General features: G+C 46.2%; 1 protein-coding gene and 1 pseudogene across 1 annotated transcript; both read right to left on the bottom strand.

Moving 5' to 3' along the window:
- Positions 1-18: 18 nt before the first annotated feature.
- Positions 19-10,634, bottom strand: LOC126945788 (uncharacterized; annotated as a pseudogene).
- Positions 10,635-16,268: 5,634 nt separating this feature from the next.
- ASB12 (ankyrin repeat and SOCS box containing 12) lies at positions 16,269-18,928 on the bottom strand. Its single transcript, XM_050776975.1, has 3 exons — positions 18,857-18,928; positions 16,903-17,749; positions 16,269-16,545 (listed from the first exon to the last, which is right to left on the bottom strand). Exons 1-3 carry the CDS (start codon positions 18,872-18,874, stop codon positions 16,412-16,414), a joined length of 999 nt encoding a protein of 332 aa, XP_050632932.1. The 5' UTR covers positions 18,875-18,928; the 3' UTR covers positions 16,269-16,411.
- Positions 18,929-20,278: the final 1,350 nt, after the last annotated feature.

The following is a 20,278-nucleotide window of genomic DNA, read 5'->3' on the forward strand; positions in this document are numbered from 1 at the left end:
TCCTTGGTGCGTTTCTCTTTAAATGCAAATAAGTGCAGGCGTGGTGTTGGCAGGGGGCGGAGAGGGTGCGGAACCACTGGCTGGGGCTCCCCACTCCCGCCCCCATGCCGGGCTGGTAGTGGCGTGGCTGCACCGTGGCTTCAAGGAGCCGGTCCTGCCCGGATGGGGCTCGCCGGATTCCTGGAGCTCGGTTTCGGTTTTCACGCACTGCCATTTCCGTGGCCGCTGTGCATTCGCGTGTGCCCTGGACGCCAGCAGGCCGTTTATTCCTGAGCTAGAGGCCGGCGGAGAGTAACGAGGCAGAGAGGTTGAGGAACCTGGGGAGACTGCAGAAACCCTTAGCACCTCCGCCGGCCCTTCCTTAGTCGTAGAGACAAGGCCCTGCGGATCGCGCCGCCAGGCCACCCAGAGGAGGGACTCACCTGCCAGGAAAGCCAGCTGCAGCGCCTGCGCCCTAACTTCCTCCGCCTCTCTGGCACACCGGTGCCCCTAAGACCATAGAGGCCAACTTCCACCCGTTACCGACGGGCCCTCTGCTGCCCCGAGTAGGGAAAGCCCCTCCCCACAGTTACCCAGCCGGCCTGCGACATGGGCCAATTTGGAATACAGAGCCCCGGGCTCCCCTTCCAGGATTGCTTTCACTTTTCTTCTCTGAGATGATACCTGTTTTCCATAGATTGACCCTCACCCAAATTTCCCACCTTCTATGGAATGTGGAGGGAATCCCCAAGGTCTTCAGAGTCCCCCTTCCCCCTATCCTTTGTGAGCCTGGCTTTGTGCAGGCCTTTTTTCCTGAAAAGTCTAAATATCGAGAGGAAAATCTTGTCTGGGCCCAAACCGGAGGTCAGGCTGAGGACAAAATGAGGAGGCCTGTACCAGCCTTGTCTGCTACTGTGTGTGGGATGTGGCAGGGAGCCAGCCGAACTTGGGTCTCTAGCCTAAGGACATTAAGTGGCATCAGTGGCTGCCAGGGCCAGGTGAGCGGAGGCAACAAAGAATCTAGTTCCACCTCTAGTTCAAGAATATCCAGAAGGCCCAGCCCTAAAACTCTGTGCGTGTCTAAAAAGGGAGGTGGGTGGATTAAAGTTGAGGATAGAGAGAAGGATTAGAGAACAATGCGTGCTATTTTTGCATTGCAGGAGTGTTCTCTGCTGCTTCTGGGTCCTGACAGTCTTGAAAAGATCCAGCTGCTGAACTGGTAAGAGGTGGACTTCTGCCTCTGCATGTGTAGAGCACAGGAACTGACATGGCTGCTAGGGATCTGACTCTAGCTCTACCTCAGACTTGCTGGACACCTTGGCCAATTAGTTTTTTTTTTTTCTCTGGGCCAGTCCATCACCCCGCCTCCACAAGGAGAGGGTAAGCATCATCAGGCTCTCTTGATATCTTTGAGATCTGAGAGTTCAACTCATTTTTTTTCTATAGTATTCCATGACCTTCCACGGAATATTATAGGAAATATAGATGTTCCATGACCTTCCATGACATTCTATACATTGCCAACAGAAATCAATATTGAACATCAGACTCCCTTCCTAGTACCGAGTCTAAATAAATGGTGAGGAGTAGGGAGCTGCTGCTGGCTCATTATGTAACTTTTTTTCCCATCTGAATGGCTGGACTATAAAAGTTTCCCTGGGGCTATGCTTTCCTGCTTTGCAAAGTCCTGATTCTCATTTGTAGGCCTGATTTGGAAGTTTATTTTGTTTTCCAGAATCTCCATTATAGACTTCCTCCCTACCTCGTGCCTCTGGTCACTGCCACTTGCTCGCATTTCACTCAGAACCTTGATTCTCTGAATTAGACCAAGATTATGATTTGGAGAAGGCAGTTTGCAAACCTGGGGTCCACGGAAACAAAGGGCCAGAGCAGTCTCAGTTGTGGAAGCAGGGAGAGAGGAGGTGTGCAAAGTAGTCAGGTGGCAGGCTTGAAATAGTCCCAGGCACTATTGTGCTTCTCCTGTCACAGGGACTAGTCTTCTATGCCTTCTGCCCAGTCACCAAACATTCTGTCACACCAGGATGGTCTCTATCTCCTGACCTCGTGATCCACCCGCCTTGGCCTCCCAAAGTGCTGGGATTACAGGCATGAGCCACCAAGCCCAGCCGAAACCAGTTTTTAATATAAACACACATGAGCCTATGATTTCTTATGCACAGATTCACTTTATTGTGCAGACCTAGACCCAGTTTTCCAGGGCAGAATATTTTGTTCATCTTCATATCCTCGGCACTCAACAGAGAGTTTGGCACAAACTTGTCATGAGCATGTATTTACTGAACATAGTCAAATGAGGCATTTCAGGCCTAATATCAAGCTTAAGTGCCAGCATCCACCAGTAAAGTGTGATGTTACCACTCATTGGGCATCTCCTTTGTGCCAGGCCCTGTGTTAAGTGACACACTCATTACCCAGAATGATGGACTACACACAGCTTCTGGTCTGAAGGGCAACCAGTCTAGTGGAAGAGGAAGAAAACTCCTGAGTTTCTTGCTTGGGCAAGGGACTGCTGGATGGTGGTGTCATCAACTGAACTGAGGAATATAAGAACACAATTAGGAAAATGTAATGATTCTGTTTAGGACATACTGAATTTGACTTGTCAGAAATCCCACCTCAGGGTCTTTGCACTGGCTGTTCCTTCTGCCTACAGTGTTTGTCCTCTGAATATTGGCATAGTTTGCACCTCATTTCCTTCAGGTGGCTGCTCAAATGTCATTAATAGTGACACCTTCACTGAACAGTTGATGTATAAAATAGCAATTCCCATTTCCACCCCCTTCAATCTCCAATTCTTTAATTGGCCTTTGTTTCTTATCCATAGCATTTACCACCTCTTGGTATATTTCTTATTGTTATTTATTTTAGAGTCATTTTTGAATTTTCTGTTTCTTATCATGAAAATGGAAGCTCTGTGAGGGATAGACAATGAACAAATAAGTACATAAAGTATACAATAGGTCAGATGGCAATAAATGTGATGGAGATCCTGGGGCAGTGGCACATGCCTGTAGTCCCAGCTACTTGGGAGGCTGAAGCAGGAGGATAGCTTAAGTCCAGGAGTTCTGGGCTGTAGTGCAGTATGCTGATAGGGTGTCTGCACTAAGTTCAGCCTCAACATGGTGACCTCCCAGGAGCAGGGGACCACCAGGCTGCCTAAGGAGATATGAACTGAGCGAGATCAGAAACGGAGCACATGAAAGCTTCCATCTTGATCAGTAGTGGGATTGCGTGTACAAACAGCCACTGCACGGCAGACTGGGCAACATAGTGAGACCTTGTCTCTTGAAAAATAATGCGATGGAGAAAAATAGAGCAGGGAATGGGTACAGGGGGTACTGAGGGGTGCTGTTTTAAACAAGGAAGTTGGAGAAGGTGATATTCTAGCAAAGACCTAGAGGAACTGAGAGAACAAACCATGAGGATATCTGGAGGAAGAGCATTCCAGGTAGAGAGGCCAGTTAATACAAAGTCCCTGAGATGGTGACATGCTGAAATATTAGAGGAGCATCTAGGCAAGCCAGTGCACCTGGAACACAGTGAGTGAGGAGGAAAGTGGTAGGAGAGGAGGTCAGAGAGGACATAGGGAAACACAATGTATAGTTTTGTGAGTCATTTTAAATACTTTAGATTTTGCAGGATTTTGAGCTGAGGAATTACATGACCTCAGTAAAGCATTTAGGGTGCTATAGCAACAAAGGAAGAAGCAGAGAGGCCAGGAAGGAGGCTCTGATAGTGATCCATATCAGAATAGAGGCAGTGGAGGTGGTGGAAACTGATTGGACTCTGGATGTATTTGGAAGATAGAACTGGCTGGACTTGGTGTTGATAACTTAGATGAATGATGTGAGGGAAAGAGAAGAGTGAGGAATAGAAGCCCACAAAGCCCTGAGAAAGAGGGATTGGCAATGTGAAACCAGAGGAAAGAGAATTGGCTCTCCTAGAAGCCAAGTAAAGTACTGGGATTTTATACAAGACAGAGTTACCAAGAATGTATGTGTCAGATGCTGCCCAGAAACCCAGCAAGATACAGGCAGAAAAGATGCCACTGGATGGGCAAGTCACTGGTGATATGGGCAAGGCCAGTTCAGGACAGAGTTGTAGATATACACCAGACTGCGCTGGGGTGTCAAGAGAATGGTCTGTGAGAAAAGGGAGAATGTATACAGCTTCCTTGTTCTAGAAGTTTGACCACAAAGATGTGGTAGCTAGAGGGGGCCCTGGTGTTCAGGTTTGTTTTTACAAGATGGAAGGATGTGAGTTTGTTTATGTGCTGAGAGGAAAAGAAATCAATCAAGTAGAAGATACAGGAAACAAGATAATTGATTGGTGGGGGCTGCAGGTGGGAGTGGGGGATGGAATCCAGAGCCCTTACAGATGAATTAACCTTTGCTGGGACGAGGGATCAAGACAAGAGGGAAAAATGGGTGGATTCAGCAGAGTTTGTTGTTATGGAAGGTTGAAGATGTCACTCCTTATGACCTGTACCTGCTCTGGGAGGAAGGATGCAAAATTCCTAGTTGACAGTGAGAGGAAAAGCAGTTCTGGAGGGAGGTTCAAGGAAGTCTGTCAATATTGGACAAGGTTTGAAATAGCCACTGCAGACAATGGGCTAGTTGGTAAAGGTCCAGCTAGGCTGTCACCCAGGAATGTATAGCCACCCCACTCTGTAGTTTTGTGACATCCTGCTTCCTAGCTATGTGACCTAGAGCAACTTCACTTAGCCTACTTAACTTCACTGCACCTCAGTTTCCTCATCTATAAAATGGGCATGAGTAAAACAAAGCCATTGAAATAAATGAGTTAATCCATGTGAAGTAATTACTGAGGACACTGCCTGGAACATATAAGTGCTTGATGGAAATCAACTCTTTAGAGTTATTTTTATTTTTGATTGACAAATCATAATTGTATGCACTTATGGGATATAATATGATGTTTTAATATATGTATAAAATGTGGCATGATTAAATCAAGCTAATTAACATATCCATCACCTTGTTTACCTGTCATTGTTTTATGGTGAGACATTTGAAATTTACTCTCTTAGTTACTTTGAAATAGATCATGCATTCTTATTGCTGTAGTCACCCTACTGTGCAATTGATCTCAAAACCTATTTCTCCTGTGTATTAGTCAGTGTTCTCTAGAGGGACAAGACTAATAGGATATATGTATATATGAAAGGGAGTTTATTAAGGAGAATTAATTCACATGATCACAAGGTGAAGTGCCACAATAGGCCTTGTGCAAGCTGAGGAGCAAGGAAGCCAGTCCAAGTTGCAACACCTCAAAGGTAGGGAAGCTGACATTGCAGCCTTCAGTCAGTGGTGAAGGCCCGAGAGCACCTGGCAAACCACTGGTGTAAATCCAAGAGTCCAAAAGTTGAAGAACTTGGAGTCCGATGTTCTAGGGCAGCAAACATCCAGCACAGGAGAATGATGAAGGCTGGAAGATTCAGCCAGTCTATTCCTTCCACGTTCTGCCTGCTATATTCTAGCCCAGCTGGCAGCTGATTAGATGGTGCCCACCCAGATTGAGGGTGGGTCTGCCTCTCCCAGTCCACTGACTCAAATGTTAATCTCCTTTGGCAACACCCTCACAGACACACCCAGGAACAATACTTTGCATTCTTCAATCTGATCAAGTGGACACTCGATTTTAACCATGATAAGTCCACCCCTTGTCGACTTGAACCCATACACATCTCCTGAAATCATATATAATCTTTAAATAAAGACAATAATAAGGTCAAAATTAAGCCTAACATAATACAGCTATCCTTTGTACAACCGGAAGCTGACTAGTCCTTAGCCTAAATGCTATTACATAAAGATAACAACACTTAAATGCTGATAGGAAGTCAATAAATCTTATGTCACATGATGAAGGAAAAAGAAAGGAAATAAAATGGATATTCTCTTAGTACAAGTGTATACTTGCACAAACATGTTCTTAATGAAATAAGGAGGAAATACACATGACAATTACAGTCCTTATTTCTGCAACTGATCTGAGCTGTTATTGATGACTATAATCTTCTAATACCCATTTGGCATCCCCTTTGCCTTCAGCAAGCACCTCAGCAGGTCGTGGTTTTTTACCTGATGGAGTGACTCAAACTTCCATTCCTGAAGTGTCTGGCTCTTTGTAGTCCTGCCTGGATTGTGTTGTTGTAGTTTCTCATTGGCCTTAATCACAGGATATGGTAATACTAAGAGATGCCCGAAGGGACCTCCCATATTCCACACATACTCTTCCTTACCTCCACTGTGGAGTAGTAGATTGATTTCATCTTGATGGTCCAGGTCGTTCACACCAGCCAACGTTGGAACTCCCTTCTTAACCTGTTGACTTAGAGGTAGGAGGAGCCCAAAGTGTCCAGGTGGCAATCTTAACTTCCAGTTTAATGGAGTCATTGTTGTGTCTCCTGGTGGCAGTATTCCTCCTTCTGGAACTAAGACCTCTGGGCCAGTAGAAAGTAATGAACAGGAAGCAAAAATTTTGTTAGTGGGTCATTAGGGGTAATGGTGAGTGGTGCCACCCATTGATGACTGGACCTGTGAATCCTGGCTATGAGAGGAACAGTACCATATACTGGACACTGATTTAGAGCATACACAGCATTCTGGAGAATTTTGCCCCAGCCCTGCAAAGTATTGTCACCTAGTTTGCATTGTACTTGTGACTTCAAAAGGCCATTCCACCGTTCTATCATTCCAACTGCTTCAGGATGATGGGCAACATGGTAAGAAGAGTAAATTCCATGAGCATGAGCCCACTGCTGCACTTCTTTAGCCATAAAGTGAGTGCCTTGGTCAGAGGCAATGCTGTGTGGAATACCATGACCGTGGATAAGACATTCTGTGAGCCCACAGATGGTAGTCTTTGCAGAATCATTGCACACAGGATATGCAAACCCATATGCAGAATAAGTGTCTGTCCTGTGGAGGACAAACCACTGCCCTTTCCATGATGGAAGAGGTGCAATATAATCAACCTGCCACAAAGTAGCTGGCTGATCACCCAGAGGAATGGTGTCATATGGAGGGCTCATTGTTGGTCTCTGCTGCTGGCAAATTGGGCACTCAGTGGTGACTGTAGCCAGGTCAGCCTTGGTGAGTGGAAGTTCTTATTGCAGAGCCTATGCATAACCTCCATCCTTGGCACCATGGACACTTTGTTCATAGGCTCATTGGGCTATGACAGTGGTGGCTGGGGAAAGAGGCTGAGTGGCATCCACAGAATGAGTCATCCTATCTACTTGATTATTAAAATCCTCCTCTGCTGGGGTCACCCTTTGGTGAGCACTCACATGAGATAAAAATATCTTCTTAATTTTAGACCACTTGGAGAGGTCCATCCACATACCTCTTCCTCAAATTTCTTTGTCACCAATTTTCCAATCATGCTTATTCCAAGTCCCTGACCATTTAACCAAATTATTGGCTATAGCTCATGAAACAGTAAAAAATCGCACATCTGGCCATTCCTCCTTCCAAGCAAAGTGCGTAATCAGGTGCACTGCTCCAAGATCTGCCCACTGGGAAAATTTCCCTTTACCGCTGTCCTTCAGGGCTGTCCTAGAAAGGGGCTGCAGCTGTTCACTTTTGGGTGGTGCCTGCATATCATGCAGAACCGTCTGTGAATCAGGCCCTAGTTTTCTCTTCCTCTGTTAACTGATCATAAGAAACTCCCCATGAGGCCACTGGTGCAGGCTCGAGGAGAGAAGGCAGGGTGGCAGGAGTGGGGACCCTGGACATTTGAGTCATTTCTTCATGTAACTTACTTGTGCCCTCAGGACCTGCTCAAGCCCAATCATGTATATACTACCACTTTCATTTGATGATGGAATGCTACTATGCATGCCCCACTTTATGGCTAGATGGGTCAGAAAGCACCCAGTTCATGACAGGCAGTTCAGGTCGCATGGTGACTTGATGACCCAGAGTCAAACGTTCAGTTTCCACCAAAGCCCAGTAACAGGCCAGGAGCTGTCTTTCAAAAGCAGGGTAGTTATCTGTAGAAGATGGCAGGGCCTTGCTCCAAAATCCTGGAGGCCTCCACTGTGGCTCACCTGTGGGGGCCTGTCAAAGGCTCCAAACAGCATCTCTATCTGCCACTGACACCTCGAGCATCATTGGATCTGTTGGGTCATATGGCCCAAGTGGCAGAGCAGCTTGCACAGCAGCCTGGACCTATTTCAGAGCCTTCTCCTGTTCTGGACCCCACTCGAAACTGCCAGCTTTTCAGGTCACTCAATAAATGGGCCAGAGTAACACACTCAAATGAGGACTGTTTTGCCTCCAAAATCCAAATAGGTCCACTAGGCATCGTGCCTCTTTCTTGGTTGTAGGAGGGGCCAAATGCAGCAACTTATCCTTCACCTTAGAAGGAATATCCTGACAGACCCCACACCACTGGACCCCTAGGAATTTTACTGAGGTAGAAGGTCCCTGAATTTTAGTTGGATTTATTTCCCATCCCCTGGCATGCAAATGTCTCACCAATAAGTCTAGTGTGTTTGCTACTTCTTGCTCAGTGGATCTAATCAGCATAATGTCATCAATGTAATGGACCAGTGTGATATTTTGTGGAGCGGAAATGTGATCAAGATCTCTGTGAACAAGATTATGGCATGAAGCTGGAGAGTAGGTATACCCCTGAGGTAAGACAGTGAAGGTATATTTCTGGCTTTGCCAGCTAAAGGCAAATTGCTTCATATGGTCCTTATGGACAAGAATGAAGAAAAAGGCATTTGCTAAATCAGTGGCTGCATACCAGGTGCCAGGAGATGTGTTAATTTGCTCAAGCAATGAAACCGCATCTGGTATAGCAGCTGCAATTGGAGTCACCATTTGGCTAAGCTTATGACAATTTGCTGTCAGTCTCCAAGATTCATCTGTCTTCTGTAGAGGCCAATTAAGAGAGTTGAATGGGGTTGTGGTGGGAATCACCATTCCTGCATCTTTTAAGTTCTTGGTGGTAGCACTAATCTCTGCAATCTCTCCAGGGATGTGATATTGTTTTTGATTTACAGCCCTCACCCTATCACCCAAGGAACCAATGTGGGGATTCTGCCAGCTGCTAAATATGTCTATGCCAATTATGCATTCATGCACTGGGAAGATGACCATAGGATGAGTCTGGGGACCCACTGTAAGTCAGACCTGGCCTAAAACTCTATTAATTACCTGACCTCCATAAGCCCCTACTTTAACTGGAGAACCACAATGACGTTTTGGGCCCCCTGGAATCAATGTCAGCTCAGAGCCAGTGTCCAGTAGTCCCCCAAAAATCTGATCATTCCCCTTTCCCCGATGCAATTATTCTGGTAAAAGGCTGGAGGTCTCCTTGGGGAAGGATGGGAGAAAGATTAACAGCATAAATTGTTGGTATTGTAGTTGGGTCTTTCTTCAAGGGGATTCGGCTTCCCCTTCATTCAAGGGGTTCTGGGTCTGTAAACTGGTTCAAGTACGGAAATTGATTGAGGGGCTGTGATTCTGTATTTTACAATTCAAATTAGTCTTTTGTCCACTTGACCTCGAAGTTTTCTGCTCATACAAATTAAGAAAGAATGCAGTAGGCTTTCTATCAATTTCACTTCCAGGAACACCGTGTTTCCACGCAGAGCCAGAGCTCTGCACAAGTCAGACTATTATGATGGCTGCTTTGCCTCTGCTGTCCATTATGGTAACTACACCCATCTTGCCTTTGACGGTTGAGAGTCGCCACTTGATCCCTGCCACCTCAGGATCCAATTATTCCCACTGCATTTAATTTTTTCTAATTTAGTTACTGCAGTTCCCAGTGTAAGTTCTGGCATACAGAGAAGAGCAATCACAGAGCTCTTCAAGGATGCAGGTGCTCCCATCACAAATCTGTTTCACAAACTACTGGTGAAGGGTGTGTCTTCTGGATCCTCCCAGCTGGGTTGAGTAGGTCTAAAGTGATTAATCCACTCTAGCATTCCAATCCCCCTAAGCCTTTGGATCCCTTCCTCTATAGTAAAACAAGGGAGATCAGGCATTTCCAGCTTGCTCACAGTAGGCCATCTTTTGATCCATATTTCAGCTAACCAAGCAAATAAACTATTAGAATGTTTATTAACTCCCCAAGCTGCAACATTAAATGCAGGATCCCTGCTTAGTGGGCCCAGATCAATAAATTCAGCCTGATCCAACTTTATGTTCCTTCTACCCTTATCCCACACCGTTAATATCCATCCTCATGCCTGTTCTCCAGATTTCTGCTTATATAAATTAGAAAACACAAGCAGTTCTTTTGGAGTGTGTAGTGCACCTCCTTGTGTGTCACACTCTAAACCTCATCTCTAGGGTCCTGCCGGGACTTAAGTCTAGTTATAGGTCTAGAAGCAAACAGTGGTATTGCAGGTGGGTCCTGGGAGAATCAGCATTGTCTTGCCTGGCAACTGCCTCAAGGCAGGACATTACTGTTGCCTCAGGCAGTTTATGGTTAATCTCCTCAGACAAAGGTGGAAAGGCTGATGGCAGCGTGGGTAGGGAGGGGATCTTGCCACCACTGGGGGTAGGGAGGCTGTTTTCTCTGGCAAAAAATTGCTCATCACAATTTAGGGGCTCAGTGCCTGCAGCCTCATCAGTGTCCTCCCGCATGTCCTCATTCCAAATTGCAGGGTCCCACTCTTTTCTAATCAATGTCCTCACTTTAACAGTAGACACCTGGTGAGGCTGTGCATGCACCTTTCATTGCAGGTCAGCCACTCGCATGACAAGAACTTGTGTCTGACTTTACACAATTTCAGCTGTTTCTCTATAGGAGATAAGACTCTCACTCAAGGCAATCTTAGAAGATTTGAGGATCAGTATGTACTTCTGGAGCTGGGAGTTACAAACCCTGAGTTCATCATTTTCTTTCATCATTTTGTCCAATTAACTTAGGAGCAACCAACCAACATTATTATATTACTTCGTTCTCCACATATGGTCAAAGGTATTATGTATAGTCACTAAACTCCTTGCCTCTCACAAGCAGTGAATCAGGAGTATCAAATGTGTTTATTTTTGCATAACTCTCCAAACAGTTCACCCCAAGGACTATCAATCTTCTCCATACTATTAGAAGTAGAGTCCTTAGCATTTGGGGGCCTAATCATATTAAGCAGCCAACTCCAGAAACTCCCAAACCACCTAAAGAACTCCATCCTTAACATTCTGTTTCTCTAGAACCACCCCACATCTGGTACCAAACTCTGTAATAGGGTTCTCTAGAGGGACAGAACTAATAGGATATATGTATATATAAAAGGGAGTTTATTAAGGAATATTATTGACTCCCACAATCACAAGGTGAAGTCCCACAGTAGACCTTGTGGAAGCTGAGGAGAAAGAAAACCAGTCTGAGTCGCAACACCACAAATGTAGGGAAGCCAACATTGCAGCCTTCAGTCAGTGGCTGAAGGCCTGAGAGACCCTGGCAAACCACTGGTGTAAGTTCAAGAGTCCAAAAGCTGAAGAACTTGGAGTTTGATGATTGAGGGCAGGAAGCATCCAGCACAGGAGAATGATGAAGGCTGGAAGGCTCAGGCAGTCTATTCTTTCCATGTTCTTCTGCCTGCTTTATTCTAGCTGAGCAGGCAGCTGATTAGATTGTGCCCAACCAGACTGTGTGAGGCTGGGTCTGCCTCTCCCAGTCCACTGACGCAGATTTTAATAATCTTTTTTGGCAACAACCTCACAGAAACACCCAGGAACGATACTTTGCATCCTTCAATCCAATCAAGTTGACACTCAATATTAACCATCACATCCTGTTTATCTGAAACTTTGTACCCTTTGATGAATAATCTCCCATTTTTTTTCCCCCCAAAGTCCCTCAGCCTCTGGTGACCATCACTCTTCTATCGATTCTTTAGATTTCTATGATGATTAGTCATTTCTATTTCTTCTATGGTATTCCTTAGACCAGGCTTAGGAGAGGACAACGGCTTGATCCAAAGTTAGTGTGGAGAATGAAGTGATTGAAGACAGAGTCAAAGATGGACAGTGAGGGAAGGGAAGACAGGGGAAAGGGGAAATGCAGATAAATTAGGTTATGTGGTTCCTGAAATGCAGTTCCTGACACAGAATAGGTACTCAATAAATATCTGTTGAATTGATTCTGTGGAATCAAACCATAGAGTTCCAGGAATGTAACTTCTGGGAAAGCAAGCAAATCTGACTAGAAAGGGGAACCTGCATTTCCAGGTAAAGCCAAGGATACTAAAATGGAGAGTGAGGGGTGGTGTGAGAGTCAAGGAGGTGAAGGAACTGCAAGCCAGAGCATTGGAGGTATCAGTGGACCAGATTCTGCCACTAGCCTAGCCTCTGCTTTTCTCCTGGGAAGAAGCAGCCTACTTGGAGACTGGCAAAGTAGGAGCTGGCAAGTAGTCTAGTAGCTGGAAGCTAATGTCTTCTGTGCCTATAGGTGGATAGAGCTCAGAAGATACCAGGATGAAGCAGATGGTCATTGACTTGACTGTTTAGGAACAGGGTTTCCTCAGGGTTGAGGGAAAAATGAAACCCCTTTAGAGTTTGGAAATTACCAGTAAAGTAGGATTGGGGCCCCTCTGAGCCCTGGGCAGGGAGAGGGAGGCCTCTGATCTTCCCATATGCCCAGCCCCTCACTGCAGGCTTACCCCAGCCCCTTTAGCTTATCCCCAGTCACTGGGGCTGCCACCTTTTCCTACCTCGCTACATCACTCCTTAGTGCCAAGCTCTGTCAGCGGGAGGGCGGGGACCCAGGCCTGCAAAATGAAGTCAGAGCTTGCAAACTCCATGCACCACCCTGCCTCAGTGCTAACATTCACACGTGAGGCAAAGCAGCATCTTGGGAAAGGACAGTGGCTTGGGTATCAGGAGTCTTGTGGGTTCAGTCCTGGCTCTGCCACTGCCTCACTGTGTCAAGTCCCCTCCCTTCTCTGGGCTTTAGTTGCGACATCTGTACAAAAACTGTTCTGCTTACTTCACAGAATTGTTCTAAGAAGTAAATGAAATTATAGGTGTGCAAATAACTTGTAAGTAGTAATTTGATATGTGCACACAAGACAGTGGTTTAGTTAATGCTAGCAGATATGTCCTGGGAAATCAGGGAACATGTTCTCCATATGCTCACGAAGTCATTCCTGCGACTGTAAGTGTCCCATTCTAAGAACTGAAACCTTCAACTCTAAAAAACTAAGGTATTCATGGCTCTCTTCGGTCTAGTCCACAACCTAGCTCCTGTTCAAATTCACTGAACTGAAACCAAGCTGCCCTGCATTTTCCCACTTCTATGCTTTTGCTCATTGAGTTCCCTCCACTAATACCTTTTGCTTCCTCTCTGCTGACTAAATTTTTTTTCCACTTTTCAAAGCAAATATCAAATACCCCTTCTCCATCAGGCTTTCTGTCAAGTTAGTAGCTGAATGGAGATCTCTCTGGTTTCTGGAGTCCCATGGGCCATTTTACACTTTGGATCTAGTCCTTGGGGGCCATCTTTTTGAATAAAGCAAAATAATTTTCCCATTGCAGGAGAGAGTGCAGACTGATAGTGGCATGTAGAAAGCAGAACCAAGATCTAGGATAATGGCAATGTCAGGAAGGAAGAAAGGGAGGTGTCTTAGTCGGCTTGCACTGCTATAACAGAATGCCTTAGACTGGGCAATTTATAAACAACAGAAATTTATTTCTCTCAGTTTGGGGGACTAGAAAGTCCAAGATCAAGGTGCCAGCAGATTTGGTGTCCGGTGAGGGCCCACTTTCTAGTTTATTAACAGCATCTTCTTGCTGTGTCCTCACATATGGTGAAAGGGGTGAGGGGTGTCTTTGGGGCCTCTTTTATAAGGTCACTAATCCCATTCATGAAACTGGAGCCTTCATGATTTAATCACTTCCCAAAGGCCTCACCACCTAATACTGTCACACTAGGGATTAGGTTCCAACATATGAATTTGGGAAGTACCACATTAAGATGATAGCAGGAGGGAAGAAAGGAGGGAGAGAGGAAGGAAGAAAGGCAGAAAGGAAAGGGAGGTCAGGAGGAGAGATAAAAGGGAGATAAGGGGCCTAGCTTACCTGAAGTAGTTAAGATTTGGCCTTCTGAAAGCTAGTGACTGTGCTGGGGGTAAGGGAGATTGAGGAAACTGAGCTTTCACCTGGACAAGACACTAAAGGCCAAGAGGAAGATTTCATTCTAGGTACAGTAATAGCATCTCTGCTTTCTCCTCATACTTCCTAGGCAAAATTGCCTTGGAAAAGTCATCATCAGAATTTGAGGTGATTAATTCCAACTCCTGGCCCATTTTCTGGATGGGAATGATGAGGCCTGGGGAGGATAAAATCTTAAGGCACCAGGTCTTAAAGTTGTCTCTTCTCACTAACAGCACAGGCAAGCGGAGAAAGAACAGCTAGGAATGTTCTGAAGAGCTGGACCGTAAATAATAACATGGGCACTTACCTTAGTTGGGTTCTCAATTCCCTCCTCTGGGAAATTGAAGCTAAGAGTTTTGGCCCTTCCTCTTTACCTAGAATTTTGTACATTCCTATAACCTCCTCAAGCGCATGAACTTTGAAATGCCTAAAGTGTCCATGTGCCTTCATGAGTCAACCAGAATCTGTGTCCCAGATGCCATGGAGGAGGCCACCTTGCCCAGACCCCATTCGAAGGGTGTACTTTCCTGGGGAACTATAGCAGATAGGGCTGCTGAGGTTGACTCAATCCCCAAGGGCCCTAAGAGAATCACAGGCAGGGCTAGGGGTGAGGTTTTGCACAAACTACCACTTAGGAGCCCAGATTGAAAGAAAGATAGAAGAGAGCTGAGGATGCCTACCCTGAAGCCCTGAGTTCTTTAGTTCTCATGCTCCTTGGAGAAAAACAGTTGCACTGTTTCCCAAAGTGCCTAAGAACGAAAATCTGAAAGCTGGGTGGGGTGGGAGCATGGAGATAGATATCCAATTTTCTCACCTTCTTTCCTAAAGTCTCTCAGGCAGCAGTAGCTAGGGAGAATGGGGGAGGTGAGAGAAGTAGGGGGCAAATCAGATTAAGACTCCGTGCTCTGTCTCCCTTTCCCAGTGATAGGGGAGCATGATGTAGGAGACCATCAAAGCAGCTCCCAGGAGGGGCTCTAAATATGTAAAGTGCTTCCTGGGTACAGATTATCTGGGCTCTCCTCCTCTACCCCTTAATCTTGTGTCCCTTTCACTGCTCACCCATGTTCTCACCCACAGTTGTACAGGAGAAATACAAGAAGGTCCTGTGGAGGGATTAAAATTTAGTAAAATGAATTTCTCTGGATTTAAGTGGATATCCTCGCTGGTCCAGGGTCTGTTTGCCTCCTTCCCCTGTTCTCCACATTATAGGGGGTCTGACCCCTACAGGCTGTGTTTCCCAGGCTCCCAAGTCAACTACCTTCTTGCTGGTTTAACCAATAGAAGGCACTGGTGGGAAGGCAGGGAAAATGGAGAAGCCAGGTTACTTAGCCTCTGCCTTCTCTGCCTTGGGTGGTGCCCCTGCTGTGTCTGCTCTGTGGTTCCTGCTATCAGCATACTTCCAATTCTGCTGTGTGATTCCAGCTCCTGGTTTAGGTCATACTACCTCCTCCCATGGTCCCTCCATTCTTCACCACCCAAATCATGGGCAGGCCTGTGATTTCACTTTCAATCAGATGACCCCTGTCCCTCCTCCCTTACCCCTGAAGCCTAGAAGTTATGCTGGCTTCCTGCACTTGCTAATCTCTAGGTTATCTGCTTGTCTTACTTGAATTCCCAGCCTATCACCTATGTAACCAAATTATTTTTCACATTAGATACTCTGTCATAAATATTTGATAGTTTGCTTACCCAGGTAGATCTTGAACATAAACTGGACTAGCGGAAATGCAGCCTATGATTCAAGGTGAGTGAATGGGAGGCTCCTCAGTCACTTGACTCAAAGTAATATGAGACTAGGGGACAGCCAATGAAAAGGTGTCTTGCAGCAGCCAGAGAATTGAAGGGAGGCACAGGGCTGGGCAAGCTAATGCTACGCTTCTACCCACTTGTATTATTCAGGACCTTGCTTCCAGGGCAACACAGCTCCCAAAACTCTCTAAAGGATCTTGGTGTGGAGGTATAGGCCATTGGGTTATCTTCCTCTTTTGCTCTTACAGACTCCTGTGCCTGTCAGATACCAGACCATTTGCTATCCTTCCCCATGGCCAATCATACCCCTTCCCTCAATAATGCCCACGCCCCCATCCATGCCCACACACACCAGACACAACAGACACTGGGACTTATTTTCTGGATAATTTTATTGTGGAGGATAATACAGGAGAGCAACTCCAGGTAAGTGGATGAGGCTGTAATGCCCTCCAGCTACCTGAGTCCCCAGGTGGTTTTTGGAGGCATCATAAGTTCCTGGGGAGACTGCAAGATTACAGTTGGTGTTTTAGATAGCTAATCAACATGGGAGGAATATCCAGCTGGTTGATGGCTTGTGGCTGGCCAGCCTGGCACAGGGCTCTGCGGATGACTAAACGGGCCTGTGATAGAAGTGACCGTGGAGTGGCTACAGCAAGAAGAAACAGGTCATGAGGAGCAATTATCAGCATAATTCTCCCACACAAGCCTACATCCACCCTCCTCTGGCTACTACAGCCCTAATGCTCTATCCTTTCCAAGAAATAAAACAGTCATTGGCAGAGCCAGAACCAGAAATTGGGCTAGTGCTCCCCACCCCCACCCAACCTTATCTTAGTGACCTTTCTCTAACATGGAATACATAACCTCTTCTCTACTGGGGCCACGGGAGAGGGAGGAAAATGGAGTTTTCTCCATTGCATCTCAGAGGATTGGCTTTTACAGTGATTTGGGGCCCTGAGATCTCCAAGCCTCGTGACCCAAGGCTGGCCTGTTCACCACTCACCTCGGGCCTGTAGCAGCAATGCAATGCCTTTATCATCTTGTGAGGTCAGGTCAAGGGATAGAGATGGAAGGTAGATATTAGCACCAAAATCTATTAACAGCTGGATGTACTCTGGCTCACAATTATGGTGTAGGCAGATTTCAAGGAGGGTGCGGGGTCGTGGGACACGAGCCAATAGGCCCTGGTCAGTGCAGTTGTAGTCAGGGTCTGCCCCGTGGAGCAAAAGCAGGCGGAAACAGTCAAGGTGCCCGTAGACTGCGGCCAAATAGAGGGGGCCAGAACATGAAGCTATGTTTGATGCCCAGACTGGTAGTTTAGCTTTGACGTTGGCCTCTGCACCATGGCCTAGGAGCTCCTGCAGGATAGCAACAGCACCATCACGGGCAGCTGTGAGCACGGGAGAGCAGTTGTTGTAGATGCTACCACCAGGGCAGGCACCAGCTTCCAAAAGCACACGTACACAGTCCAGATGGCCATGACTGACAGCAGTGAAAAGTGGCGTCTGCGCCTTGACATCCAAGCTGTCAACATCAGCGCCATGTGCTAAGAGGACCTGCAAACAGCTCAAGTGGCCATAAGAAGCAGCCAAGCGCAAGGGTGTCCCAGGAACGCCCCAGCCACTCCTGCTGTTGATGAAACGTTTGTAACGCTCCTGGCGCAAAAGCTGGTCCAAGGTATAGGAGTCGTTGTCATACACTGCTTGATTGAGAGCCTGCTTCTCCTCCGTGTCGGTGTCCTCCTCCTCCTTGTCGGGCTGCAGGAGGGAGAAGATCTTGGTGATGTCCATGAGGTTCATCTTGGCTAACTGGAGAACTATTCTCATTATGAGCACAAGGAAATGCCAGATCTGTGGGTGACAAACAAGTGGGAGAGAATGAGGGTACCCATCAAAAGCCTGACCACACACCCTCCTTGAAATCTGCCTCCATTTCAACCCCTTGCCCCCTGCCCTTCACCATCAGGCTACTCATTCATGGGTCTCCTACTTCTCACTCCCAATCCCACTGTCTTATTTCAGGCCCCAAAGACACTGCCAAAACAGGTCAGGGCATTTTATAGTTTGATGCCTTTGCATATACTCTTCTGCCTACCCCTCAAACTCCTACTTCTAGGAAGCCTTCCCTAATCTCTTCTTCCTGCTCAGGGATTCTGAAGGATCACAACTAAACTTCAGCTATGAACTTTCAAACCACATTTCCGCTTATCTATATTCCCTTAGTGTATAAACTCCAGGGCAAGGGCCCTGTATTCATCTTGTATTCCTCTACCCCTAGTAGGGCTATATCATGGCTGGAAATTTGGTAGATGCATTTTTCTCAGATCAGAATGTGTGGATTAGTAAGGTGGCTCTGGCCTGGCACTGGCTAGGCCAATAGAACCATACTTTGTGGTGTCAAGCTGTCATCCCTGAGCTTTCTGACATCAGTCTTTTGGGGCAAGCCCTTAACTCCATTTTCAGATAGTTTAACTCTTCACAGCCCCTCATATATGACTAAAGCTCCCTCACCCGAGTGTTCTGTAACCTTCCCTCAGATGAAGGCCCCACATTTCAGGAACAGAAGTATTCAGGAAATTGGTATCGAATGATATTTACTGATTAAATGAAGAGGTGGCATTACAAAGAACATATTTCAAGTAAAATGAAGACAGATGGCAGGAAACAGTCGCGGTTCCCAGGGCAAATTTCCTCTCTGATTACAACTAGATTCTCCCCCAGGGCCAATTTAATCCAGGAGTCCCTTTGATTGCCAACGCTGCCTCCCCATTCCTCTGGTTTAACCCTTTTTCCATCCTCTCTGTCTGACCCAGCCTAGAGCCTTTGACTCAACCTTCAACTCTTCTCTTCCCACAATCCTCAGGCCCTACAAAACCACTCATGGCTCAATGTCTGACTCAACCTAACCTCTGACCTTACCAGTCCTATTCCTAGTGCTTCAGTGTCAAGGTCACCCACCTCAGTTTGTAATGTCATCAGGGTGAGCTGGCAGGTTTCTCAGAGCTTAAGTTTCCCTACTCTCCCATACCCTGCAGCCGAGGTCTCAGGGCCTCATACCTCCTTTTATTCACTGTCTACCCCCACCCCTCTTTGTTAGTCTGGGACCTCAGGTACCTACCTCATAGAAAGAAAATTATGAGGTGGGTGGGTAGGGTCACCCTAAACTTTAGGCCCCTCCCCACCCACCAGCATCAGCTCCATATATGGTCTTATTATTTATTTATTCTTGGGGTGCAATGGGAAGGACAGGAGTTTAGAAATCCAGCAGACCCAGATTTGCAGCTCAGCACTCTCAGTTCCTAGCTGAGTAATCTTGGGTAAGTCTCTTCCTTTCTTTGGGACTCAGTTTCCTCATCTATAAGACAGAAATGAAAGTCCCTTTCTCATGAAGTTGTTAGGAGTAAGAGGGCTACTACATACTCTGTACCTTCAGCCTCCTCACACTGGCTCCTCCCCCTCAACCATCTTAGGAGACCAAACAATAAACTTCTATGGTCCTTTGTCTCACTCTAGCTATCTTTCTCTTCATCTCTCCCTTCTTAACCAAACATATCCAAAGAGTTTTCTACTATGTACTTCACCACCTTCCATTCACTTATCCAATCTCTGTAGTATGGCTTCACCCACCCTCAAACACACACCAAGAAAACTCTTCAAAAGGTCATCTTTGTGGTTAAATCCAGTGGATGTCTTGAAGATCTTTTCTTCCCTGACTTTTCTGGAATATCTATCCCTACAGACCACTCCTCCCTACAAACTCCTCCATCAGCTTCCTTGCCAGCATACTCTCCTGATTTTTCTCCTTTCTCATTCTCCCCTGAAATATTTATGTTCTCTTCTCCATCCTCTTCTCTCCAGTCACGCTCACCTTTATTCTGATTATTTTAAACCTCTCTGTCCAAGCCCCCAGCTCTCTCTTTAGCTCCAGGCATGTATCTACTGAGTTTCTTCAAGCACTTCAAAGTATCACATCACCACCACTACCACCATGATTAAACTTGATCCATATATCGTTTCCTCACCATCTACCTGGTCAACCAAACCAAAAACCAAGACTCCTGTCAATCCTCTTGTGTCTTTATCTCACTCTCATCAAATCCCATTAAGTCCTGTGGATTTTACCTACTAAAGACCTCTCCAGACCATCTGTCCTCTTCAGGGACCATTCTCATTAACCATGCTTTATCTAGGCCCCCACTGCCTTTTGCCTCAGCAGTTATAGTGGTCTCATAGGTAGTTTCTCTTTTCATTATTTTCTCAACATTGTTGATAAAGTGGTAATTTTAAAATACATATCTGATCTCTGCCAATCATCTGTTTTAAATACTTTAATGGCTCCCCTTTCTTTCCAGCTACAGCCCAGATACTTTAGCCCAGCTC

Source organism: Macaca thibetana, chromosome X, assembly GCF_024542745.1.
Source record: "Macaca thibetana thibetana isolate TM-01 chromosome X, ASM2454274v1, whole genome shotgun sequence".
In the NCBI taxonomy this organism is placed as follows: domain Eukaryota; kingdom Metazoa; phylum Chordata; class Mammalia; order Primates; family Cercopithecidae; genus Macaca; species Macaca thibetana.

Bases quoted from the DNA above. Each gene is read 5' to 3' on its own strand.
- ASB12 (XM_050776975.1), bottom strand. The intron at 16,546-16,902 runs GTGAGTGGTGAA...TTCTTGCTGTAG, and splicing joins ATTGCTGCTACAGGCCCGAG to CCACTCCACGGTCACTTCTA.